The sequence below is a fragment of the Mauremys reevesii genome, linkage group 11 (genome assembly GCF_016161935.1).
Source record: "Mauremys reevesii isolate NIE-2019 linkage group 11, ASM1616193v1, whole genome shotgun sequence".
Lineage (NCBI taxonomy): Eukaryota > Metazoa > Chordata > Testudines > Geoemydidae > Mauremys > Mauremys reevesii.
This window is the reverse complement of record NC_052633.1, coordinates 14,811,465-14,839,243: the sequence shown is the minus strand read 5'-3', so window position 1 is coordinate 14,839,243 and position 27,779 is coordinate 14,811,465. Positions and strand designations below refer to the sequence as shown.

At 44.2% G+C, this 27,779-nt stretch overlaps 1 protein-coding gene across 4 annotated transcripts in view; it reads left to right on the top strand.

The window, feature by feature from the left end:
- Positions 1-27,779, top strand: part of UNC80 (unc-80 homolog, NALCN channel complex subunit) — a 187,089-nt gene that overhangs the window by 145,723 nt on the left and 13,587 nt on the right. For 3 of the 4 annotated variants that reach the window (XM_039494666.1, XM_039494664.1, XM_039494667.1), the window contains 12 exons: positions 735-770; positions 1,189-1,407; positions 6,419-6,619; positions 9,248-9,371; positions 11,225-11,350; positions 13,406-13,529; positions 14,238-14,444; positions 16,606-16,790; positions 19,231-19,396; positions 20,727-20,906; positions 23,559-23,697; positions 25,776-25,832. In XM_039494666.1, the coding sequence (XP_039350600.1) occupies positions 735-770; positions 1,189-1,407; positions 6,419-6,619; positions 9,248-9,371; positions 11,225-11,350; positions 13,406-13,529; positions 14,238-14,444; positions 16,606-16,790; positions 19,231-19,396; positions 20,727-20,906; positions 23,559-23,697; positions 25,776-25,832 (1,764 nt within the window). The remainder of the gene's footprint in view (positions 1-734; positions 771-1,188; positions 1,408-6,418; positions 6,620-9,247; positions 9,372-11,224; positions 11,351-13,405; positions 13,530-14,237; positions 14,445-16,605; positions 16,791-19,230; positions 19,397-20,726; positions 20,907-23,558; positions 23,698-25,775; positions 25,833-27,779) is intronic. The other variant, XM_039494668.1, reaches the window with a different exon arrangement.

Below are 27,779 nucleotides of genomic sequence, written 5' to 3'. Positions count from 1 at the left end.
GAAAATCTTCTTGGCTCAAATCTCCAGACTTTTCTGATAGAGAATTTTCTGTATTCTAAAAGCAATTCAAAATATTTTTTTCTAAAGCTCCATGTTTCAAATTTGTTTTCTCTGTGGTGTTCTCCTCATAACAGAAACTCAGTAGTGACAGCAGGAGTCTAGTGATACAAGACTTGATCACTGTTCCAGCTTCCAAGCTATTCTTCCTGGGAGTCAAAAGCAAAAGCAAAAACAAAACAAAACCCAACTCACGTTTGAAGAGTTTCTCCATTAGTTGAGATAAAATGTTCAGAGGTAGACAAATACGGGAAATACGATAATGCCATTATATAAAACAAGGATATGCCTCACCTGGAATACTGTTTGTAGTTCTGGTCACCATATGTCAAAAGGCTATGACAGAACCAGAGGGGGTCAGAGGCAGGCAATGAGAATGATTAGGGGGATGGAACAGCCCTCATATGAAGATAGATTGAAAAGACTGGGATAATTTACCCTCCAAAGGAGATGAAGAAGAGCGTTTAAACCAACCTCTAATTATTATGGGTTAGGATGAGATTTTTCTGGGGAGCAGCCTAGCTCTCATCTGCATACAGTGGGGTTTCTTGCACCTTCCTCTGAAGTATCTGATACTGGACACTGTGACTGAGACAGAGGATCTGAACCAATATGGCAATTTTGATGTTCCTGAATTCCTATTTGGAATCACAGTGTCTGTATTTTCAACCTCCCAGGTACCCGGATCAAGGAGCCAAACTGCACTTTATCAGGTACAGTAAGACCTACACCCCCTTTCCCTGGCATCTTGTGATGAACTCCTCCGAGATGGATTCCTAGTTCATCGGGTTCCACTTATAGTAATTGAGACAAGGGATGCTGTTTCAGGGGAAACCAGCAGAAGGTATTTCGTTTAAACAAAGCTAATTCTCAGGAGGGTCCTGGAGGTAACAAATGCTCACGCTCGCTCTCTCTCTCTCCCCCTCTCTCTCTCTTCTTCCTACAAATGCCAGCTGCTTTGTCTTCCTTTTCCATCGCAGGGGAAGTGGCTTTTGCAGAGCAGTGATTACCTACCGAAGTACAGCCCTACCTGTTATGGAGGAGGGGTTCATTACAATCTCCTCATTTACCAAGCTGTTTGTGTCACCTTCCAGCTATATATCATACACTCTCACTTTTTTTAATCCCCAGGGAAAACCTTCACTTGCTGGAGGAAGGCCAGGGTCTCCCCCGGGAGGAGCTGGACGAGCGAATTGCTAGGGAGGAGTTCAGGAGGCCCAGGGAGTCCCTACTGAATATCTGCACTGAGTTCTATAAGCACTGTGGCCCTAGGCTGAAGATATTGCAGAACCTGGCTGGAGAGCCCAGGGTGACTTCCCTGGAGCTGCTGGATGTTAAGTCTCACATGAGGTACTCCACTCGCTGTACAAATCTATGTGTGCTTGTCTGTATAACAGTGAAGAAATGCACGCTCTGTATACAGGATGCTGTATTCAATTCCAAGGGCAAGTCTGACATCGCTCAGCCTTGGGAACCGGCTATTCCAGTAGGCTTCCAATCAGGATATCTGTCAACTTGCTTCAGTTCCACGAAAAGGGAGATGAAACATGAGGAGGAGGGGATGGGGAAAGAAGGCAAGTTTTAGTACCCTAAGGAGTGGAAAGTGTGTGCTCGAGTTATGAATGCAGAGGGAGGAGCATTCTGAACACAGACATATAGGGAAGTGGGCTCATCTCAGGGATTTGCCATTTTCATTCCCTGACTCTAATTTTGCATAAAACCAAAAGTAACCATTTTTATTTTGTTTTGTTCTGTTTTGTTCTAAGAAGCCCAATCTCCTTCCTTGTTTAACAATTACTCTTGTCACGCTGGCAGAGTCTTGCAGAAACTGTATTCGGTGTTCCCTAGATTGTGATTCCCTTTGCATTTCCTGGAGATTTCATACACTCACAACCAGTGGCAACAATTCACACTATCAAGTATTTTGCTGAAGTTGGCAGTTGTCCCTAGAGTCACTAAAACATGCATGTGCTTGCTTGATCGTTATTTTTCCACATGGGTGGGGCATGTATAATATTTGATATAAAAACAAAAAATAATCTGCAGGTGAAATGACATCCTATTGGGTATTGTTGGTTCTACCTGCGCTGCAGGTGTGTTCTGATGGCATAGGTATTTTCTGAGTGATCCCTGGTAGTGAAATATCATATTGCCCCTATATAAATCCATGGTGCGCCCACATCTTGAATACTGCATGCAGATTTGGTTGCCCCATCTCAAAAAGATATATTTGAATTGGAAAAGGTTCAGAAAAGGGCAACAAAAATGATTAAGGGTATGGAACGGCTGCCATATGAGGAGAGATTAATAAGACTGGGACTTTTCAGATTGGAAAAGAGACGACTAAGAGGGATATGATCGAGGTCTATAAAATCATGACTGGTGTGGAGAAAGTAAATAAGGAAGTGTTACTACTTCTCATAACACAAGAATTAAGGGTCACGAAATGAAATTAATAAGCAGCAGCTTTAAAACAAAAGGAAGTATTTTTTCACACAACATACAGTCAACCTGTGGAACTCCTTGCCAGAGGATATTGTGAAGGCCAGTCTATAACAGGGTTCAAAAAAGAACTAGATAAGTTCATGGAGGATAAGTCCATCACTGGCTATTAGCCAGGATGGGCAGGGATGGTGTCCCTAGCCTATATTTGCCAGAAGCCGGGAATGGGCAACAGGGAATGGATCACTTGATGATTCCCTGTTCTGTTCATTCCCTCTGGGACACCTGGCATTGGCCACTATCGGAAGACAAGATACTGGACTAGATGGACCTTTGGTCTGACCCAGTGTGGTCGTTCTTGTGTTCTTATTTAATTGTGTGTACTGTATCCTGTTATACAATGAAAACCAGGACTAATATGGGGCAGTTTTAATCTAGCTCTCACCATAACTTGTGGGTATATGAATACTTTCAGAGGATATCATTGGAAGCTTCAGGATTGTTCCTTGAACTAAAGGTAACTAAACACTGATAGTATCAGAGGGGTAGCCATGTTAGTCTGGCTCTGTAAAAGCAGCAAAGAGTCCTGTGGCACCTTATAGACTAACAGACGTATTGGAGCATGAGCTTTCGTGGGTGAATACCCACTTTGTCGGAAACACTGATAGGCCAGATTCACTGGGAAGGAGCAAAGATGGTTTTAAACCAATCTTCTGCTCCCCCATTCCTGGGGCTGCCTTGATCTCCAGAGTAAAGTAGAGCATCCCTCGGACAGCTCTGAGTTATATCAGACTGCCCACAGCCCCAAAGGGGCATTCTGGCGGCCAGTTATATCCAGGCCCCAATCAGATACCCTTTCACCCTTACGCTGGAGGCTGGGGTATAGGGGATGGTGTAGACCCACCAGGCCAGCTCTGTACCACCCAGAAATTCCCCTTACACAAAGGGAATCCTCAGAAGGCTGATCTGTGGTTTTTATGGATGATTTGCATCACTGGAGAAATTCAAAGGAGCTGTAGTGGGGTGCAGTACCTCGCCCAAAGAATTTGTCGGACAGCTTCTTTCATAGGTAGAAGTCTTTGGATGAAAATCAGCTCCACAGAAAATGTATTTTTGTGTAATATTTATTTAGATTTTGTTTAGCAAATTCCTGCAATTTCACCTCCATTTTTCATGTATGATCCAAACAGAATGCCTTTTTATGTACAGTAAAGAGAGTCGTATTTAGTGATTAGTGGTTAACTCTTCAACACAGGACTTCCTTCTTATAGTAGATGTATGAAATTCTTGTGTGGTGCATGGCCGGAACATAAACTGATTTAAATACAGGTGGACGTGTGTGGTCTGGCAGTGTGTGGATCATTGTAATATATTTTCCTCTGGAAAGTAAGTGCTAGAGAATATCAAAAATAGGAAGGAATAATTATCTGTACTGCCCCATTTTGTTGCAGTACAAATTCTCCAAATATTTCTTATTGAATTCAGTGAGCCTCAGGAATGTACATCCAATGCAAGGATTTAGCTCATAGCATAACATTAAGCGAGGGATGTGGATCTTCCATATTACATTGAGATCCTTGTTTGGTCATTGCACAGAATATAAGAGGGTCTCAGTTTGCACAGGCTGGAACTATTTTCTGTTTTATATTAATATGGAAACTTTATTTTCATGTGTTTGTATGTGTTGGAGTCACTGAACTAAGCCCGTCTATGTATCGTTCATCAGATGACTTAATAGTGTCATCAGTGAATTTTGCTGAAAGATTATAATGAATCAGGAAGTAGGTGGTAAAGCTGCTCATGGACATTTCTGACTGTTTTCCAAGGTGTAAGTCCTTAAGAGAGGAGAAGTTATCATAATGGAGCTGAGGGTCTGAATCACTGAAGTCACACTGTAAGTTAGCTATGAGTACTGTGACTCCTCTACTCCTCCAGAAAATTGCTGGTTCAGTTTCAGTGCTAGAAATGACTGACTTGCTAGGATTGAAACAAATATAATCTCATCCATAGTTAGCATGAAATCAAACGGTGAGTCATCTTTTTCTCAAAAGAATTTATAGTGGAAATTTTGAGGGTTCCCCTTTGAGAGCTGTGAGGGCCCCTGGAGCTTTAGTGGACTGTTCTGAGGAAGGGATGGGAAAATCCAGTCTCGGATTCAAAGAATGAATCACAGCTACAAAGAGATTTTTTAAAACTATCTTGTATGCTATAGACTATTTTTGGAATTTAAAGCTGTCAGATAAAATTGATCATAGTCACATATAACAAGATACAGTAGGTGACTATTTTGCCTAAGCAACTTGCATTAAAATCAGATCCAAGCCTAGGGAGTCTAAACAGCAAAGGGAATGTGTCTGGATTTTTTTCAGGTGCCATTGTTGAATCCAAAGTAAGAAACTCAGCCACAAAAGCTGATAGCCATTAGGATTCTCTGTGTGGATCTAAACTCCCGATCACCTTTGCCAAAACAATATATGACTGGGGGGGGGGGGGGAAAGATTTTTGTTAATGTGCAGGTAAAAGAAGATCATGTGGCTTTTTCAAATCCCTATTACCACATTGTTAATAATATTATAAATGACCATAAAAGAATCCCTACCTATACAGAAAATATATAGAATAATGCTGAGCTGTTTATCTGTTACCATAAGTTAAATTCATTCAGGAATGACAGTGCTCCCTAAAGGTGGATCTCACAGAGTTAAGGAGCTGTGCAGCACTACATATCAACGAGATTTCAAACAGTGCATTCCCTGCACTATCGGGGTTATGGCCTCCTGCTAGGAGCTGTATCTCTGCTTTAGTATCCTTCAGCGATTGCATACCACATTAATTTCAGCCTGAGACAGAGCTGGAAAAGCACCCGAAGCCTCAGGATATAATTTCTTCCTCCTCAAATAATATTTTATGCATGTTTTATGGCTGTTTTTTCTTCAGACTTTCCTAAGCCTTTCCCCCATCTTTCCCTTGGTGGCCTGCTGAGTAGAGCTAAGAGGAAATATTCTTCCAATACACAGTACTGGTCCCCAAGACCCACCTTTCCAAGGCTGTTACTAGAGCTAGATGAGCAGTTTTCAACAGAACAGCTTTCTTTTGGACAATTTAGTTTTGTCAAAATTGAAACATTTTGTGGTAATGTGTCAATTTCAGCACATCAAAAAAAATTACAGCAAGTCTTCAAGTATGTTTAACTGCTTTTCATATTCCAAGCATGAGGTAAATGGTGCCATGGGCGCCGATGGGGGATGCTATAAACCCCATAAGCATTGCTATCTGAGAGAGTCAGAAAGAGCCAAAAAAGTGATAAATGAAGCTGGTGGGAGAAGCAAAATGAAGCATGCTGGGAGAAATAATCCTAAACAACACAGATTACATGGATCTGTGAACCACATTATTTTTTAAAGTTAAGTGCATCTAAATTGCACAAAAATACACCCAGTCACCCCCCTATATTGATCTGGTAACCTTACAAAAAGACAAACCACTCCAGCTTCACTGACACATTACAGGTGATTGTAGCATGCTAGCAGAGACCCTTCACTAGGTTTGCCCATATTATATATTATCAACTGAACACAGATACTATGATACCACTGTTTTCATAACATGAACTAGCCTTTCTTTATGTTCCTTTTGGTGCAATTTACCAATCCACTAGTCACATAAACATACACATGATGATGTATTCCTCATATACCATACAAGAACATGCATAAATATTGGTTCCACAAGAAGCTTCTTAAGGGGCCAGGAATGTGTGCTCATTTGATCTAAGAGTTTAAACTGCAGTGCTCTTACCTCAAATATCCTTCTGTTAAAAGAGATTGGTGATACCTCCACCAGGCGGTTGGCATGGCTCTGTGTGGAGAAGCTCACGTGCAGAGTATCAGATTTCCCTCTTAACAAGCCATAATTTTAGGTTGGCAGAAATTGCACATTCCCTTCTGAAGCTGGCACCTTATGACACCCAGACGATGGAAAGCCGCGGGCTCCGGCGCTACATCATGGAGATGCTGCCCATCACCGACTGGACAGCCGAGGCCGTGAGACCTGCCCTTATCCTCATCTTAAAGCGATTGGATCGTATGTTCAATAAAATTCACAAGATGCCTACTTTGAGGTGAGCAGGTGTAACGGAAACCTTTGGGTCCGTTTCTGATGTTGCAAGCCTTGAAGTAAGGGTATGTCATTTTATTGACAGTGTCATGCTGCACTGACTTTTACAGCAAAACAAAACAAAGACGCATTTCTCCTGTTGGTGTATATGTATGTCGCCATTTTTCTTGGTGCCGGCTTCCGGGCAGCAATAGAGGAAATGCATATTTTACTAAGGGCGACCATAAGAAATCATGGAAATCTGACACTTTCCCTCTCTCCCAAAATAAGTCTTCAGGCTGTAAAGATTCTTATTATCTCTCTGTGTCTTTTATGTTTGTTGTTTTAAAAGACATAAAGTTAAATTATGGGAAGAGTATTTTTAAAGTCTGTGATTGCTGTATCAATCCTGTAAGGCTCTGTACAAATGATAAAAATAGTCTGGGATTGTAGTACCATTCAAATGCACCTGGCAATAGAAGACATGAGTGTAGCAATCTCATCTAGCCGGTGAATGGTGAAAGCAGCATCACAAGAAGCAATGTGGTAGGCTCCAGGGAATGATAATTGAACATGGGGCCTTTCGACCTCACTGATGTGACTCCAGTCCAGGTTAGTAGCATAAAAATCCCCATCTGATGGCCTTTTGGTGGCCTGTGTCAAAGGAGTTGGTGGTCTCGGTCCCTTCTGGACAAATGCCCACATTGCAAAAACCACCATGACAGTTTCCTTGAATTGGTAACCTTGTTAGTAATGTTAGCTGAGAGGCCATGGATGGAAAGGTATGGAGACTGAACTACTCTGTCTTAAATACCATCGATCCCACCACAGAACATCTGAAATTCTGATCATGAGGGGTGCCGTAGGCACCAAGCAAGATGGGGAGATATGATCTTTCTCCCTGCCCCTCTTCTCCTGCCTTCCTACTGCATTCCCCTTCATTAAAAGAAAAAAACCCTCCCCTTGTAGGGAATCAGGGCCCACTTTTAATGCCGTCTCATCTTGCCAGTGCTGTTTTTTGCCATTATCTTGCTGTCTTTTCTACCATCCCTTCTTCATCTTGGGTCCAAAAAAGCAGCCCAGGGTTTTTAAAACAAATTCCCAAAAGACCCCTCTCTGTAACCTGTTCACAGGTTGCTGAGCAGCTGGAATCCCTGTCATAGCCTCCAAGTAACTCCACCTGCACCTCCAGAAAGCCACCTGACTAGAATCGCTCCTTCTGACAGGCATGGGCACAGGAGGAGCTGCTGGGTCACTCGCCTTCCTTCTACCAGCTGACCCAAATGCACCAACCAGCTCTCACATAGTTTGGCCAATCAGCCTATTAAATGGTGAGCGGGCCTGCAAACACCGGTCCAGCTCAGTGCTGCTGCTTAAAGAAGCAGGCCATTTGAGCCACTGGACCCATCTGTGGGTTTTGAACAGCTTCCTATAGATGTCCAGCTCAAAAACAGGAGTCTGATCTGGATGGTATAAGCGTCGGAGCACAGGTTTGCTATTTGTGGGCGTTCCTGCTTGGGGAAATCCTGACAGGGATTGACCTACATGTGCCCAGGTATCTATCTGTGGTACAGTATCTGGCTCACATACTGCATAGCTGGTACTCCCTGGGCAAGGGAGCCTTTTAAGGAGTCTGCCATGGAATCTGACTGGAAATTTGATACAGTACCACATCCTCTAGTAATGCAGTGTCTGCCTCATCCTTGCCCCCAGCATCCAGATTACCCTCCGTGCCGCACAGACTTGGGAGGTGTACTCCCATCCAAAGAGACAGCCCCTGAGGATCAGGGGCCTGGGAAGCACATTGATGCTCCCTGTGTTGTGACTGGTAAAAGAGATTTTCTGTCTCCAGGGCTCTCAATCTGGCTCCTTTTACAGACTCTAAAATCACTATAAAGGAAAAAGCAATCGTTAGGGGATGTAGTTAGGGCAGGTTATTGGTTCTGGGAGGCAGTAACCTGTCTGTCCTGCCGTGGGGGAATGCAGAAGGTGAAGTCTGTAGTGCTGCATCTGTCTGTGCCCTGGGCTCAGGCTAAGTGGAAGTCCCCAAAATGTAGCCGACTAGGCTGTGCGATAGTGGAGGAGGAGATATTCCTAAATGCTGGAGTTTGTTCCACTCAAGGTTTTGTGGTGAAGTCTACATTAAATCAACAGGGATTTCACAAGCCTGAGTGGAATGACTGTGTCCGTCACTAGGACGGCCTCAGACATGGCAGCACTGCTTTCCTAAATGTAAAACAAGCAGCAGTCATCAGACAAGTTCATCTGAGCTGGCTGTCTCGTGGATGTCCCAGTTTGCACCCGCAGGCTCGCTTGCAAAGGGGAAAAGTTAGGGATTGAATCCCAATCCATTCATCCTCTCTCTCTCTCTCTCTCTCTCTCTGTTTTTGTTGTGGCGGTTTTTGTGTCACTAATCCAGCGGGGCAGGAATGCCTCTGCTACCTTGCCAGTCTCATCTCTAACTCCCAATGTGTTCTGTGCTCTCTGAACAACGTGGGTAAAACTCTTACCCCTGGAATGCACCTTGTTGCCATCATGGATGTCATTGCTGTCTTAAACGTTCCTTGTTGGAGTCACCATGTATCAGTCACCTTGTTTCGGAGTGTCTGGTGGGGAAGCCAACCAGCTAACGGCACCTACTGTTGTATTCCAGGCGACAGGTTGAGTGGGAGCCTGCCAGCAATTTGATTGAAGGGGTTTGTTTGACACTTCAGAGGCAGCCAGTCATATCCTTCCTGCCTCACCTTAGGTCACTGATCAATGTCTGTGTCAATCTGGTGAGTAGCCAAGTGGCAATATTATAAACCTTTGCTAAGCTACATTCTGCTGTTGACCTTTCTGGACTGAAGGTTAAAGTTGATCCCTTTTCCTGTCACCTATCCACCTGTGCAAGCAGACTTCCCAGGTGATGCTAGAGATAGTGAGGTGCATTTTTAAAGTGGTGCCTGGGAAGATACAGGGACCAATCCCCAGGGTCAAGTGATTTATTTGTGTTACTTCCCACGCACCACTTTGAAAATCCACCTCTGCATGTTGCGCTGAGAGTTGAGGGCTGCAAGTTGGAGAGTGGGGTGGTGGAGACTGCACACACCTGGTAGCAATGGGAGGGTGGGGCTAAGGGCAGTTTCAGTTTATAGCTGGAAAGGAAACTTTTCACTGCTCTGTAAAAGGGCATTGAGTGGCTAGTTAGAGAGTTACATGAGTGGATTCACTCTGCCATTTGTAATGTCCCTGGTTTGATCTAGTGCAGGCTTTTGTCGTACAATGTTCAGTTCTCATCCTTAAATCAATACACAATAATGTTGGTGTGTTTTATACTTGAGCACAGACAACTCTTGTGGTTTTCGTGACTAGAAAGATGGTATGCACAGAACTCTTGGAGCCTGTCTGACCATTTGATAGTGATAAGCAATAATTACATGTAATATTGCTTCTGAGATCATGATACCTAAGAAGTATCAAGTCAATGGAGCTATGACCATTTATGCCAGCAGGGGATGTTTCAGTCTGAGTTGGAAGAAATACCAATATTGGGGGAAATGGATGTGGTAGCACTTTTAGTTTCATTTGGGTTAAAAATATTTGACTTTGAGTTCTAGAATGAAAATGTGTGGCCTTTTTTTGTTTTTGTTTTTTTGATGCTTTGGAAAAACTGATGAACTCGATGATTGTGCCGAAGAGCTTAAAAACAAAATAAAAACACATTTCTAACTTGGCCACATTGGCATTCATCCTCAGCTTTATCTTCATTCAGGATCCACACAGCGTTTACATACAACGCAAGGGGGAGGTGGGTGTGCGATGGGGAACCCCAATAATGGCTGGAGTTCTAGTGGCTCCTTTGTTGTGGCAGCCGTGTCTGCTCAATGGCTATTTGGAGACCTTTTGCCTGGGGCCAGCTTTGAAAATTTGAGCCTTTACACTACTCAGTGTTGCACCAATAGCAGCAAAGAGCCCCCCACCCCCCCAAAAAATAGTATCCAGGAACATGGGGAAATCTTTAAATGAAAAGAATAGGGGGGTTTCACCTCTGAATTTAAGCCTAAATTTGTCATTTGGATTCAGAGGTTAGTTCAGTTAATTTTACAAAACAGAGTCCCCAATAATACATTGTGCTTACGGAGAGTCTGAACATTGTACAAAACTTGGCCTGGATCTGGCTAATATTGGATCAGCCTCAGGACATTATTCTTCCAAGAGATCAGCAAGGGAAGGAAAAGGATTACAAGTGAATTGCAAACTTCCTGCTTGTATTACATTTTTCCATGGAATACAGTAGCTACATGGCATACCCTCCAACTCTACCTATTCTACCAGTCCAGTGCTGGTTACTCAGGGCTGGTACTGGGTACATTCATGAAATGTACCGGTTTCCCTGTGCACTCTGTCCGCTCCCTCTGGCTTCCCCTGTAGAGGTTCCCTATCCTCTCCACCCTTTCCCTGCTAGAACCATCCCTTCTCCTTTGTGGCCCCAGCTGCTGCGAGGCATTCGGGGTCACTCCTGCTCCCCGAGCACCCCAGCCTCGCACCGTCTGAAGTGTACCTGTTTCTCTTTCACGAATGTTGGAGGGTATGGCATGGGTGGAATTGCAGTACTCAGTGCTGGTGATGTGCTCTGTTTGTATTGCAGGTGATGGGAGTAGTAGGACCTTCCAGTGTTGCTGATGGATTACCCCTTCTTCATCTCAGCCCTTATCTCTCGCCACCTCTGCCCTTCAGCACAGCTGTTGTCCGGCTTGTAGCATTGCAGATACAGGTGTGCCTGCCCTGCCTGGTATCAGGCCCGTTTAGCTTATGGTTGAGACACCAACTCATAGGTGCTCTTTTTTCTGCAACAGCTGGGCAAAAACTGTGGAACAAAATGTCAGCTCCCCCCTGTAGGTCAAGGTTTGGAGCACCAGAACGGAGCTCAGGTCTTAATAAGCAGCCAGATCCTCCACTGGTGTCAACTGGCGTAACGCCACTGATGTCAGTGGAGCTATGCTGAATTACACCAGCTGGGAATCAAGCTCCGTACTTTATGATTCCTCTCAGGATCTAGGAACCAAGCAGAAAGTCTTCTATTACCTTTTGTGAACAAGCCATTCCTAGGGCGCCCCCACGCAGCCCCACCAAACTTAATAGGGCATCATTTGCATAACTGAGAGTGGGATTTGGGCCCAACGAGCCAGTACCAAACTGGCGCTGTTTGTGCAAACAATACATAGAAGAGAAAAAAGTCCAAATGCACAACGATGGTTGGCTTTTAAACTGCTTATCAAATATCATCCTTGATTGTCCAGAATAGTGAACACACAGTGATCCCGTTGGGAGGAATTTCATCAGTATATTCCTTTTTTCAGATCAGTGCCATTTGTTTACTATTTTGGACACAAATAGGTTTTTAAAATACATTTGCAGGCAGCTATTCCATGTGCACTTGGACTCTGTCTGCTTCCATATGTGTTATACCTCTGTGTTGGCATGGAAACAAAGGGACTAGAGAGCTACACAGGGACAGAATGAAGGTGCATGTTTCCTGACCCTAATCTGTATTTCAGCAAATCAGAAGGTACAATGACCTCATTCAGGACTATTTTGTCCGTGGACTAGTGCACCTGCGGAACAGACATTTCTGTTTATAATTAACCAATGAGTGGCACGTCCACCATCCAGTTGAGCGCTTGGACAGGTTTTTCAGAGTATGGAGAGCGTTATGGGAAAGAGGGGTATAGAGCCCAGGCATCAAAGCACAACACGGTCCCGTTTACAGTGGAACTGGAGATGGTATCCATAAGGTGAACATTGTCATGGATCGGTGCAGAGACATTGCAGGCTTCTTCCCGGGCTGGCTGATTGGTTCTTAAAAATTTAAGAGCCACCCGTACCTTCTCTCACATCTTTACTCCTGTTTAGAACCTAACTCCAAATTAATCTTTTTTTTAATCATTCTGGGATCTTTGCATATGTGGGCTTTTTTTTCCATTTTCACATGTTTTTCCTGGGTTTCAGAAGGGATCAAAACTAGAAATGCCATAATACCACCAGTATTTGCAGCAGGATCTGAAGTGGAAGTCCTGGAAATCCCACAAGAAAAAACTCTTCTCCTGGGATTTCCACCCTAGTTTTGCAGACTCAGGCGGTTCTGAGGTTCAGTTTCAATTCACACTTAAGTATCTAAAAGTTTGGATGCGCTATCCAAGCTTTGAACCTTCAGAGGTTCGCCCAAATTAGTTTCTTCTACCACCACTAAACTTCTTCTGCCTTGGACACGAACCTGTTCAGGCTGAGGGGGCCTTTCATTCAGACTCGAATAACTGTCAAGATCCAAGTGTGGGTTGTACTTGTTTTCAGGAAGGGAGGTCACCATAACATCAGGGTTTTATGGGTCAGTGAAGCAAAGTGAAGAGGCTGGGAAGTGAGGGTGGCTCCTGGAGTAACCTCCACATTCAGCAAATGGGGAGATGCTGTTTTTGTCATTGGTATAACTCCCTCTGCTCTTTTTTTTCCAGGTAATTTGGGCTGGATTCTGGTCTCATTTGTACCACTGTCGATTTGGAATAACAACAAATCGACTCCGAATAGATTGGTCTGGATTTGTAATGGTGTACTTGAGATCAGAATGCCCTTTATCACTTGATTATGTTAAAAACAGGTGACATTTAGATGCTCTACTCCTATTCAGGCCTCCTCAGAGCTTGTAATTTTATCAGTCCATCACCTGTGTTGTGCTATGTAAACAAAGCCTATGGGAATCGTCATTCTCCACAGTGGTTTATACTTCCAGTCTTCTGATGAAATCATTTAATCCTTTCTTATTATTACTGCGCAGGCTTTGAAAGAAGATTTTCCCTTAAGCCATGTGATCTCCCCATTCACCAATCAGGAGAGAAGAGAAGGAATGCTTTTAAACCTACTGATTCCATTTGTGCTCACAGTAGGATCTGGAAGCAAAGGTCTGATGATTATTTAACAAAAAGAGTTCCCCTCTCCCAGACAACAAATATTTGCCTTTCCTACTGTTGTTGCTGCTTATTTGGTTTCCTCTCAGTATTGGTAGAGCTCATTGGGGTGATGGAAATGATTTACAATGGGAGCTGTTTTTTCTCCTTTTTGTTTCAGCTGTGTCACAGATCAGTGGTTCTCAAACTCACTCTTTAACAGATGTGCTCCTCCTTTTGAAATCAGAACAGTGACAGAGTTCTGAACAAGACAAAAATCACCATAGTGTAAGATACAGAGCTACGGGGGCAGGAATTTGCCACTGTTGGTTGCTGTTCACCCAGTTCCTTGCCTGTTGTCTGGTCCAAATTATGCTCTCACTCTGTCTTCTTCTGTAGATTGCAGTCACTTTTAAGCGCCTACTTCCAATGCAGGCGTGAAAGCAAAGAGTGAGGGGAAGAGCAGAGGCTGAGTCATTATGCTCATAGGGTTTGGTGATGCCAGACAAGCGTGCATTTTGGGGATAGAATAACTTTGCCTTTGCTCACAGGAGGAGAAGCAACATAACAAGGTTGGGGATGGGCTTAGTTTGAGGGATGTTCTGATTACATCACAGCTGGGAACTGAAAATGAGGCGGAGGGTTTTGCATGGCTTTGAGAGGATATGGCCTCATCTGTTTTCTTTCTTTCTCATGCCTGCCACCCCTTTTGATGGCTCTCAGACAGTCCCTGGCTGGAGCAGCCTGAAGTCCTTTTGCTGCTCCAGACTGTTATTAACATCCTCCTGCCACCTCGGATCATCAGCACTTCCCGCAGCAAGAACTTCATGATGGAGAGCTCCCCTGCGCACTGCTCCACCCCAGGGGATGCTGGGAAGGACCTGCGCAGGGAAGGGCTCGCAGAGTCCACCAGCCAAGCGGCTTACTTGGGTGAGTGAGAGCTTCCCCTCACCCATCAAGAGAAAAATAAAAGGGAGCATTTAGGAAACCCCTGGGAAGGCAGAGAAAATCCTCACAGTCACAAGCTGACTGGAAGTTATTGTTAGAGAGCTTATTCCTTCACTCTCACCCTTCCCTGGTCCTTCTCGCATGAAAAGAGAGCAACAATACCCGAAGTCCGAAGGTGCAAACAATTCAATGTTTATTGGGGTGAACTTCCAGCAAGCTTAAATTCAAGGTCCTTTTTCTTATTTTCGAATCCCAACTTACTTCCTGTTTGCCCCTAATTTATATAGTGATATTTTCAGCTATACCTTAACCAATCATTCTACTAAAATTTACCTAACCAATCCTAACGTATTGTAACATGATTAGCTAACCAATTATATCCCACCACCTTAATTAGTTTACACCTAGTAAAATTAATTATACAGCAGACAGAAACAATCACAGAACCAGACAGAGACCATGCAAATAAACATACAAAACAATACAGAAGTGAGGATTTCACAACTACATCTATACAGACATAAGGGTTCTCCAGCTGTGTCTATTGATAAGTGAGTTCTTACCAGACAGAAAACTATCAAACTACATTTCTAGGCTCTTCCCTTTCTCTGGAGGTGATAGATCGAATCACCTTCCTAACAGCCCCAGATTGCCTTATTTTAATATGACTAGTTTGGAATGTGAGGACGTGACCATACATTTCCCAATTTATGGCTGCTAAAGAACCAGGCCTCAGACTGTCACAGTAAGAGAAGGCCACTACACAGATAGTGATTTTTTATTCTTTCTTTTATACCTCTATAACTAGCTAAGTGATAAGAATACACCTAAATTCTTAAAGTATAGGCCTTTGCAGACAGGCCTGAATATCTATATCCTAACAGTTATGTCTGCTCTGCTGCCAGAAGGTGTCATTTCCAGCTGGAGTTGACACACCCACCCCAAAACCAGAAGTGTAGCCATGGCAGTGCATGCAGCAGGAGGGGCAGCGATCCCGTCCAAGACCCAAGATCCTTATTTGGTGCCGCTGGTCTGTCCCACACTTGGGCCACTGCAGTTGTGCGATATCTTTAGTGTGTTATGGCTCCTCAAGCTAGAAATTATACCCCTGGCTGCAGTGAAGGCATACCCTGAGCTATTTACAGCTGCTTTAGCCACAGCCATGAGCACTGAGTGGTGCACATGCTGCACCAAGCCAGGAATAGCTCTGGCAGGCATGCTCTTAGCGATACTTCACTGATTGATAGATCTGCTCCTGCTCTGTTTGCTCTTGGGAGGGGTAATTGGCTGCTGACCTACGCTAGCACTCACACACTGGTCAGCTAGTCTGGGCAAACTTGTGGGGAGAGGTGGAGTCAAATCTGCACCCACTTCCCCAGCCGTCTTTTATTGGGGAAGGAGCAAGGAGACAAATAGTCCTGCTTATTCTTCTGTGCCTGGGCCCAAGGTCTGTGTATCCCGAGTGGGAGGGTAAGGGCCGTTCTTTCTGCCCACTTGGGGATATACCCCCATGTCACAATCAAGCCTTTAATACGCAGCCTCTTTCCAGCCTACACCTTGTTCATTCATAAATTACCTTTTCAATGTGCTAATGAATTCTGATACTTGGCTTCTTGGATCCAAAATAACCTTTGGTGTATGGCTCTTGCAGCTGCAGTACTGCAAGGTCTCTCTTCGTAGCCTCATTAACAACCTCCCAACAGCAGTTACATGGCCATTCCCTCTATGGGGTTGCACAGCCTAGATTTCTCTCCATTGTCCTTGATCAGAGAATGGAACCTATCCCCACACTGGACTGGTTTTGAAAGAAGTAAATCCCCAGGAAAGGGAAATAATTCTTTAGTGCAGTCCCGGAACTTTGGACTGGGTGGTATCTCATGGAGAAATTAAAGGAACATAGCTGTACAGAAGGAAAATCTTCCAGTAACTTGCTGGCAGAGCTGGGAACAGAACTTGTGCTTCCTGCTGTTAGGTCCTGTGCTCTGACCCCAAGACTGCCCTACACCCCAGCAGGAGTTGGCAGCTGATGGTAAAGAAACTGGCTTAGGACTTTGTGCACTGCACTGCTCACTGCAAATACTCCAGCTGTTAGTGGCTCTGGCTCTGCAGTGCTCTACATGTGCTGGCGTTTGTTCCCCTGCAGCCCTGAAGGTGATCCTCGTGTGCTTTGAGCGCCAACTTGGCAGCCAGTGGTACTGGCTGAGCCTGCAAGTCAAAGAGATGGCCCTGCGCAAGGTGGGAGGGCTAGCCCTCTGGGACTTCCTGGATTTTATTGTTCGCACCCGGATCCCTATCTTTGTGCTTCTTCGGCCCTTCATTCAGTGCAAGGTAACACTGGCTTTCTCCCTAGTGTCAGCTGCTTCATTAGTTAATATTTTTAGGCAAGACACCCCACACTGCCTTGCAAGGAGAACATGACATGGGCTTTGGGGGCGGCCGCATTCTTGGGGAGAAGAGTATTTTTGCATAGGAAATGTCCCCTGACTCCTGTGCTTTGTCTCGGAAGGATGGCTGGAGGCATTTCCGAGATCTTGGTTCACTAGTAGACCTGTGTATGGACCCTCTTGCAGCTAAGGAGCATCCATCATGGTGGATTTTTAGGGGCAACTCAAAGAGTAAGTTATAATGATGGGAATTCTAATGCAGTGGATCCACAACGCCACACTGGTGCAGAATGAGACTTATCACCATCTCCTGAAATTCTCTTGGAATTTGGATAGTTGATGATGATGATGATGATGTTGATGATGTAATAATGGATATTAGAGTAGATATTATCCATCAGCTCAACCTCCACCGTCCGGCTGGGTGGTGGCTCTCTCAGGCAGATATATGAGACAGTAAAGGAAGCCTCCAGCATTCCACAAGCCAGGAAGATTTCTCATGGGCCAGCATTCAAGGTGCTAACGGGAATCCTTACACATTGGGCAGGCATTTTACCTTGCATTGCTAGGGCCTTATCCCACAAGGCACTGAGCATCCCCTGACTTCAAAGGTAATTGCAGGAGCTTGGTCAACTCCTGGGATCAGAGCCTTAGAAAGGAGGTCACAAGTGGCCACTATTGAGGTGACTTTATATAAATTGGCTCAGCTTTGGGGCTAATGTTTGTATTAATTTCAGATTAGTGGTTGAAGGTGTCAGATCTGTGTGTGGAAAAATCCAAATGCTAGTCCCCCATAAACCCTGGCTTGCCAAATAATATGGTGAAGCCTGGGATTGGTAGAGAGATCTCATAAACCAGCTATCCCCTCATGAATTAATCTTGCATGAGGGACCTTCTGCCACCAACTCAAAGGCCTGTCTAATTCCTGGATGGCCCAGTGACAGAATGAGAAACATTTTAAAAGTGTTCAGGGGGACAGGCCAGAAGCCTTACACTTGCCCCACTCGTTCCCCTGGTTCTTAGCAGTAACTGTCAAGGTCCGTGGTGGGCACACACTGGAGATGGAAGGAGTGAGCTGCCATTCCCAGATATCCTGTTGACAGGGTTAGTTCTCTGCCCCAACCAATAAGAGTACGTCTTCACTGCAGAGTTAGCCTGGATGATCACCACCTGACTTAGCCTAGCCCGGGTGTAAGCAGCCAAGCTGCACAGCACCACCCACATTACTGTGTGGTCACTGGTGCTGCACTCACCCTGGTGTGTCGCTGGGATTTCTGGGGGACAGCCCATGGTTCTTTGTGCTGCAATGATTCTCTCCCAGGGGATTGTGGGAAAACTTGTCTGTTTGTTTTGGCACATGATGGAGAAATTATGGGAAGGTGCTGGATGACTGTTGGTACTCAAGTGGGTTAGCCTGCATACTCACTGCAAAAAGTGGGTGGGTTACCCACCTGCGTGAAAGCAGAATCAGGGTTTAACACCATAGCCCAGGATGGGCCAGTTAACCTGGGTTGAAAGCACCAACCTCAGGTCAAAGGTTTTTGTGTGTGGATGGGAGCTGGGTTAGGAGCAACGCCCAAGTAAGAGCCCAGACTAACTCTGCAATGAACACAAGCCCTGAGAAACCAGGCCAGTAGGGGGTTGTGTGGATCTGATGAACAGGATCCAGGATGGGTAGCATGATGTATCAAGAGAAGATTTTTTTAAACGGGGTTGTTGGTTGGATTGGGGGGAGACCCTTGCACTGACTTTATCTGACGGGAAGCACCTTCCCACTTTGTATTGGCTTTGAGCCATAAGCCAACACAGCGCTTGATAATGGACAGGCAGTTGGTGTGCCCAGGCTGCTACTACTTACCCTGACATGTATAGCTGGAGTCCCCATCATTGGAAGCCTTTAAAAACGAGTTGGACAAACACCTGTCAGGGTTGGTCTTTTGGTCCTGCCACAGCGCAGGAGTCTTGACTCGATGACCTCTCGAGGTCCCTTCCAGCCCCACCTTTCTATGATTGTAAGCTCTTTGGGGCAGGGACTGTCTCTTATTGTGTGTAAATGTATTGCTTAGCACAAGGAAGCCTTGATATACTGCTAATATATTAATAGCAACAGGGACAGGTTTCAATGTACATTGAGTCAGATATGCATATTCCAAAAAGCGGAGAGAGAACCTGCATGTTTGGTTGTGTTTTCACATTCAACTACAAAGCTCACCCCTAGCTAGATAACATCCCTCTGCTTGTTGCCTCAGCCTGTAGGTGTACAAGCAGCCAGGGGACTGTGATGCCAGGTCACTCACGAGCTAGTTGGAAAGGGACAGAACGTTGTTTCTCTGTGATACTGGAGTGTTCTTGTGCTAACAGGGGTTGTTATGCCTCTCTGTCAGCTGCTGGCCCAACCCGCAGAGAATCACGAGGAGATGACTGCCCGACAACATATCGCTGACCAGCTAGAGAGGCGCTTCATACCACGCCCTCTGTGCAAGAGCTCCCTCATCACAGAATTCAACAGCGAGCTCAAGATCCTGAAGGAGGCAGTGCACAGTGGGTCAGGTAAGGCTGTCCTGGGAGGGGGAGGATGCTCGCACGCAGAGGAGAGAGGATTTCTTACCCCTTTGTGTGGATACATACGGCAAGAAACAATAATTTTGCCCATAGTATAGTCCTGTGTGCGAAACTTGATTTAATATATGGAAGCTTAAATGCATAAAAATATGCAGTTCTTTCTTCTACAACAAATACATGGAATTTTCAAAAAACAGAAATGCACGTCATGGAACTGTTCTGACAGCTTCGTCCTGTCTGCGGGGGTGCACTGGGGTACCCAGCACACCAACAGCAGCAGGTGCTTTACGCATGGTAATTTTTTTTGTAAGTGAATTTTTTGCTTGCAAAAGGTGCTGGCCTGGCAGCCCTGGAGACTGAAGCCCCTTCTTTATGAAAAGACGAGGTACATCATACAGAGCTCCCCCGCGCTGCCTCGTTAATGTGCCACAACTCACTGAGGGCAACAGGGTTGGTTTTCATGCCCTGTCAATCACTGCCCCGTCAGCTGAGACAGACAACAAAAGTGCAAATTACAACCCCTTGTAATGGCAGCCTTGTTACATTCACCTCTCCACTAACTAAACTAAGAACACCATCTCACGTCGCATGTGCCTTCACACAGCCGTCAGATGGTAACCTCTTTCAGTCACTACAGACCAAAGTGCTCTCTAACCAAGGCTGTAGAGGTGAAAGTAGTTTTTTAAATCTAGATAGTCTCAGCTCCCCTCTTTTAGGATTAGCTACTTGTTTATCAGCAGCAGATATTTCTTTTCTTTTTTCCCTGTGAAAGGACAGCTGAGCATTTTTTGGCCCAAATCTATGCCTTTGAAATCAACAGGAAAACTCCTGACCGTTCATAAAGTGGCCACTTCTGCAAACTTTCTCCTTTGTTGTGTACGTTTGCTGCCACTAGAGAGCAGTCCTTTACTTCCAGATTGTGGAAACTTTATATCGACTACTTTGTTCTTAGAAAGAAAGTAGCTCCACTTGTTTTGCCCCATAATAATGTGCCTTGCTTGCAAAACCTCGCAAAGGGGCAGTGAATATGGCAGTATGGCTCAGGGAGAAAATCGGAGGACATAAGAAATCCTTGCAGTGACAAAGGTTTCTTACAGGTTAGCTGCGCTAGTGCAGTTGTATTGATCTGATGTCAAGCACAAGCAGTGGTAGAGTTCTCGTTCACCACTGCTGCAGAAGGCCATTCGGCCCTCTGTCTTTCTCACTTCTCTTGCTTTTCCCATAAATCCAGGCTGAGGAAGACGCCCTCGCCCTACTGGGAACAATATTTCTTTCAGCATCTGAACTGACTCGGCTTTGTTTTTTCCTCTCTGTGCAGCCTACCAAGGGAAGACCTCCATCAGCACCGTGGGCACTTCCACCTCTGCGTACCGCCTCAGCCTCGCTACCATGTCCCGCTCCAACACAGGCACCGGCACTGTCTGGGAGCAGGACAGCGAGCCTTCCCATCAGGCTTCGCAGGACACTCTGAGCCGCACGGATGAGGAGGATGAAGAAAGTATGTGGCTGCCGGGACAGGATCAGAGTACAGTAGTAGCCCCTTGTTGCCTAGACCCAGCTCTGCTGTACAGGCAGAAGGGGGCATTGTTCTGAGCAGTAGAATGATCAGGGACTCTTTACTGGATGAATCCTTAATGCTACAAGCCCTTGCTCTGTGCACGGCCTGGAGGAAAAGACTGTTGCTCTCCAGCACACGTGTGAACAGAGGGTACATGTGGGCACACAGTTCAGCGTTAGGGGTGGTCGCCACACTATGCAGTTTTTAATGTCAAGTCCTTACATGCTTCCTTCCATACACTTGAGCACAGGCTGAGGAACGGTAGGGTGCAGGTGTAGACCGTAAGTAAAGCAGAAGAGACATGGGCAGTCCTCACAATGCTGATAAGGCATTTAGCTATACAGTCCCCTCTTTGGCCTTAATCCTGCTACTAGGCAGGAGCCATTTGGTGGCTATGTAGCAAGCATCGCATTGCAGCAGGATCAGCTTGCTATGTACTTCCTGCTCATCTCTGAACTACAGGCTCCTACGTGTACCTGTACCTGCACTGTGTATGCTCAAGCCACGGCTAGTGTCTGTGCTGGTTGGGATGTCGGACCTACTCAAGCATTTGTGCACATTTTGTAATACATTAGCTGATCAACATAGGATGTCAAGCCTTAAGACTTCTGTCAGCCAATACTCCACTCCTTTATGCTCAGTGTTAGAGGCAGAAAAGGTTCTGAGTTGTATGAAACATCCTGGTGTCTCTCTGCAGAGATGGTTTAGTTTTTTATAGTTTGTGTGGATTTGCTCAGTCCGAATTTCACTTTGAGTTTGAAGGGAAGCTCATTGAAACCACTGAGTTTGCCTGAATTAAGTTTTGATATCAGAAACTTCCAAGTTTTGCCTGGCTTCTTTCAAAACCATCAGCCAGGAGCCCCTCTCATCTCTATCCAGGAGGCTTCTGGTGGTACAGAGGTTGTCCTAAAGGCTTGAAACCCTTGCCACTCACCTTTGGTGCTTGGGGACAACTGCCTATTCCCAGAAAACGTCAGACATGAGAGAGGCAATGGCCCTAGAAGATGAAAAAGTGTACAGGGTTGTTGTGTGGAGAAGGTGTCCCTAACAGAGTGAGTGCTCCTCCTGAAACTTGAGGCATGTGGATTTATTACAAAACATTGCACAGCTTGTGTCCTGGTTTCTACACACTGTAGTTGGTGACCATGATATCTTCTGATGACAGTCTTGGATTCATTACAAGTGACTGCAAGCTGTGATGAATACACATCTTCCTGTTTGCCTAGCCCAGTAAAGATTCTAGAGCCAGCACTGTCCCACCCAAGTCTGATTTAAAGCTGGCTGACATGCCAAAAGAAGCATGAGAGAGCCACCAAAATAACCCAAAGAAATGAACCTAAATTCTCCAGAGAAAATTAATTCTAAAAGAGAAGGTATTAAGGCAGTTTAGTTAATGGCATGTCAGAGGAACAACATGCAGCATGAACCTTTCCATAAGTAGTATTTAAGTTACTTGTTGGGTTGAAAATACTAGCAGGTCAAAAATGATCATTTGATTAAAAGAATCCTTCAATGTTATAGGAAAGTTATTGTGTTTGTGTTACAAATCCACAGACTTTTTTTTATCAAATAAATGCGGCAGTGTTGGTATAGCATTCAAATTCACATAATTAAATGCAGCAAAACTTCCATGTCTTGGTGTTCATAAGAAGAAATTAAAACTCAAACGGCTTTCAGGTTCCCTTGGGATGTAAGTGAAAATATAGGTAGTACTAGGTTTATTTTTGAATGATACATGCCCTCTTTAAATGCAACTACAATATAAATATGCAATATTTTTTCCTAGAAACAGGAATTTATCAGAATATATTCACCCACAGATTATCCCAACATATCAAAATTTCTCCAGTTTCTATTTTGAAATATAAAAAAAATTTAAATACAGAAACATTTAAATGAATTTGTCCTCTGTTTTCAGACTAGGTATAGAGTTGGTCAGGTTTTTTTTTATTTCAAAATTTTGTTGAAAATTTCAACCAGCTCTAATCAAAATCAAACATATGTGACAGACTTATTTTGCGTAAGTTCACCTATATTTTTATTAATATAAGATCAGCATTTTGAGAAAATACTACATTTTGCAAGTTAGACACTGTTGAGTCTTTACATCTCTTCCTCTTTCCTTTCATCTTGTAAAAAGGTTGATTTTTCTGGATCTTGAAATGTATTAGTTTTTTTTATGAGCAAAATGTCCCATTATAGTTTTCATTCTCAAGAGGCATCATATTTTGTTGGACAACTTAAAAATAATAATTATACTGTGGTAGCACCTAAACACCCTGAACTCATTGTCCGAAACAATGTACAAATATATAACAGAGAGAGGTTCCCTTCTCCAAAGGGCCTGCAGTCTAAAGCCCTGAACTTGCAAACATTTATGCACATGTTTTACTTTACTATGGCTACTTGTGGTAGGAAAGTTAAGCAGATGCACACATTTGCAGTGTTGGACCTGAGTGAATGAGAGAGTTCTGCATGCACTAGGCATGAACATGGGACAGGATCTGGAATTACCTGGAAACTTTTAAATGTGTCATTGGGGTTTTGGATGAATTTTTTTCTCTTTTGGTCTCTTTCCTATGTCCTTTCTAGATGACTCAGTGAGCATACCCAGTGTGGTAAGTGAACAGGAAGCCTACCTTATGGGTGCCATTGGGAGGCGGCGGTTCTCCAGCCATATCTCCAGCATGTCTGCACCTCAGGCTGAGGTGGGCATGTTACCCAGCCAAAGGTAACAACATGTGCTTTTCACCTTTCCCACTCTGTTCTCCAGAGCAGACATTCCAAAGGTATATTGTGTGTAACTCAGACACAGCAGCAGGGTGAGGGTGGTAAATTCAGCACCCGAGTACTAAAAGGCTAATCCTCCACCTGCAGTGCTTGCTCATTTGAGTAGTCCCATTGATGTCAGTGCAAGTACTTGCCGCAGGTTAGACCATAACAATTCTTCAGTACAATGTATAATGCATAACCTTCATGAGAACCACATTTCATTGTTAGAAACGTTCCCGTCAGAAACTGACAGCATCTTTATTGTTTCTCTGCTAATGCCAGGCCTGTTGATGTGGATTTCAAAGATATAGGCATGATTTCAGGGTGCAGAGTACACTTAGAGGTTTCATTCTGAGCCAGAGTCCTGCATACAGCACTTAAAATGAGTAGGGAGAAATCCCAGGGTGCGGGGAAAGTTTCCTCAGTACAATCTCAACCCCCAAGTCAGAACAAAAATTAGTTTTCCTCTGGACATTAGCTAACGGCAGAAAGAGAAGTGGGATTATTCTAACCCAGAAATTTCTCTGTCTGCTAAAGCTAATCTTGGATGCCTCTTTTTAGAGTGAGAGAGAAAGAGAGAGAGAGGATTTGGGTATTGTACATTGCACTCATTAGTCAGGTGTGTGACATAGAAGCCAATGAACAAGAGATTTTTCCAATTCAATTCTGTTATTTTTCAGTAAACAATGTTTATTTCTTATTTATATGTCATATAGATTTGCAAAGCGCTCTGATAAAGGGTCAATATATAGATTCATTTATGTCATTTTTTATAAATCTTGAAAATGTGAATTCTGCATTATCTTATGACTGGCCATTGTCCCTTTGCCCAGCCTTGTTTGTAAATCAGTTAGAAATCCCTCAGTGTATGGAGCATGGAACAGCTAAAAGGAACAGCTATAGTATATACCGGCAATGATAGGGGAGGTAATTGCTGAACTAGAAGCCACTCCAATTGTATCCCAGAGTTGCATAAAGGGTACTTGTGAGGACATCTTTAAATTCATTTCATCCCATTTCCTTAGTGTCTTTACAATAAGTATATTTTACTGTAACTTTTTTCCTGTGGGCTGTGGTGCTCTTTAATTAGTGATGCTGAGAACAATAATATAGTTTAATTGCAATATAGATTTGGACTCTTAGCCTTTTTAAGCATGAAATCTACAGTGTAGGGTAGATACTTCATTGGCCCAGCAAGCATAATCCTTGTTCTCAACCGCATACCCATTTTAGTCATGGATGAGCAATGGTCTCTGGGATTTTTTGAGTGTATTACACATGTAAACTAATAAATGAACTAACAAATGTATAGTAATATTATTGCTTTCCTGCTGGCAATCCACCAGACCTCTTTCTATCTTTCATATTTGACATATAAGGGAACAGGATGGAATACTGCTGGTTGTTCCTGCTTGATGGGGGAAGTAGGCAGCAGTTGAGGCGGTGTGATTGGGTACAGATTTGCTAGTATACATTCCAGCTGTTTACTTACAGTTTCATTGCAATGCAAACTCATGCTTTCCAGCAGTTTGGCCTTTTAATGGCATCAGAACTAGCATGTTGTTCTACAGCTCATGATAAGTGGATTAGCCTGAATAACTGAACTGATGGGGTGGTGGTAGGGGGAAGATCTTAAATGAAACTGGAAGTAAACAGAATACAATAAAACGAAATACAGACAGCAAAATGGTTTGAAAACTTTCTAAGCCCCATCCTCCCCACCCCTTCTTTGCATTAGAATCACACCTCAATGAGGTTCTTAGCTCATGCAATGTATTGTATAGATTTGGAGGTCTCTATGTATCATAGCCTCCATTTGTAAATTGCTCCTTTTATCCAGAATTTGATTGATCAGATGTTCCTCTTTCAATGCCTTGAGTCATATGTTCTGATGAGCCAGTGCAAGACCAAATGATTTTACCGTCCGCCTTTTCCTTTCTTATTCTGTTGATATTTTTTTTTCTTGAAAACAGAGACAATTGCATGCTTTTTGCATTTTCTTTCCCTAAATGCTTCATCTCCCTGCCCCTCCTGCAGTGAACCTAATGTCCTCGATGACTCCCAGGGCCTGGCCGCTGAGGGCAGCCTCTCTAGGTACAGTGTCAACACTACCTGTCTGTCAGTGTCTGTGCTGGGAAATAATCAGTTCCCTATATCCTCTGTCTCTCTTCCTCACCCTTTGTCTCTCTTTCCATGTCTGTCTCTTGTTGTTCATCGATACTCAGGCCTGCAAGTCAAAGGTGTAGTAACCCGACTTCAGTTTTCAGCGTTGATTGCCAACAGTTTTTAATTCCTAACAACTGAGGGAATTAAAAAAAGAAAAATCTAGCCAAGCCAAAATATTTGTCTGCCTGTTGTGGATTTTTCCATTGCTAGCTATTGCTCTGAAGACCTAAGAAAGAAGCGTTATTATCACCATCGCATTAAATGTAACCTTTTATGAGCACCAGTTTGGGGACCTCCTTTTTAAAAAAAATCTGTCCTTATATTAATCTCACAATATCACCATCAAGAAACACTTTAATTGTTATTATTTTCTTTAGCATTCATTAATAATACGAATCCTGATAAGCCATGTTAAATACAGTTCCCTCTGAATGCCTTTATAGGAACCTCCACTTATTACAAAGTGTTATCATTCTACAAACACTAGCCTTAGAGCTTTCAGGCAAATGCTATTCATCCTTATTTAAAATTGCCCTGACAGCCTCAGGGTCCAAGCTTCGCAACTAGCGTTTCTTGTGAACAGGAGAACTTAACAAACAGTGTTATTACTGTGCCTGTAACATACGTTGGTTGTAAGATTTTAAAAGGAGGACTGCACCTTTAACAGTCAGCTCAGCCATGTTAATCATTCTTCCTGGTGTACTATTGTGATCATACCTCTCAGCTGATCCTCATGAGGTGGGAAAGCTCTCACTCATCACAAACTCCTTATTTCATTTTGGGAGAGCATTCCCACATTCTGGGAGAATACAGTCTGCTCCCTTAAGTATACCACATCTCTCTTTGTTGTTTTATCACTCTTGCTTAAAGATGAGGATGTGTTTAGAGGTATTCTTGTGAATTAATTTTGTTTTGTTTGAGATTTCTCCAGTTTTATTTTAATATTGAAAAATGGGAAATGAAGTCTGTTGTTGGATGTGTCATTTAGATCAACCCCATGATTCATGGTGTCACTTGTGTTTGTGTGCCCTGCCTTGATCAGTCTCTGATTGGTGGTAATGTGGAAGGTTTTATAAAGAAAAGACATTGTCCTTTGGCCGTGGCAGGGATGTTACTGTATAGCAAAATGTATTCTTCTGTGCAAAAAAGATCATGAAAAACCCAGTCTTCTTGAGAGGCAACTGAGCAATAGTTCAGAAGCCTAGAAAAAAAACCAACAAAAATTTCTGTATAGAGGAAGTTAAATGCATTCACTTTGTTAGGCCTGGTCTACACTAGGAGTTTATTTCGAATTTAGCAGCGTTAATTCGATTTAACCGTGCACCCGTCCACACCAGGAAGCTAATTAGTTCGACCTAGAGGGCTCTTTAGTTCGAATTCTGTACTCCTCCCCGACGAGGGGAGTAGCACTAAATTCGACATGGCTATGTCAAATTAGGCTATGTGTGGACGGAAATTGACCTTAGTAGCTCCGGGAGCTATCCCACCATGCACCACTCTGTTGACACTCTGGACAGCAGTCTGAGCTTGGATGTTCTGACCAGCCACACAGGAAATGCCCAGGGAAAATTTGACACGCTCCGGCGCCTTGTGGATGTTCTGCAGGACCGCAGGCAGGAGGACAGAGCCCCCCTGCACTGTATCTGCAACCGCCCTCCCCCGCCACCAGGGGCGGCTCTACAAATTTGGCCGCCCCAAGCAGTCATGCCCGGGAGGCGCCCCCGAGCCGCGGGAGCAGCGGACCTGCCGCGGGCATGACTGCGGAGGGTCCGCTGGTCGCGCGGCTCAGCTGGACCTCCCGCAGCTGCGGACGGTTCGCTGGTCCGGCGGCTCCGGTTCCAGCCGAGCCGCGGGACCAGCGAACCGTCCGCAGTC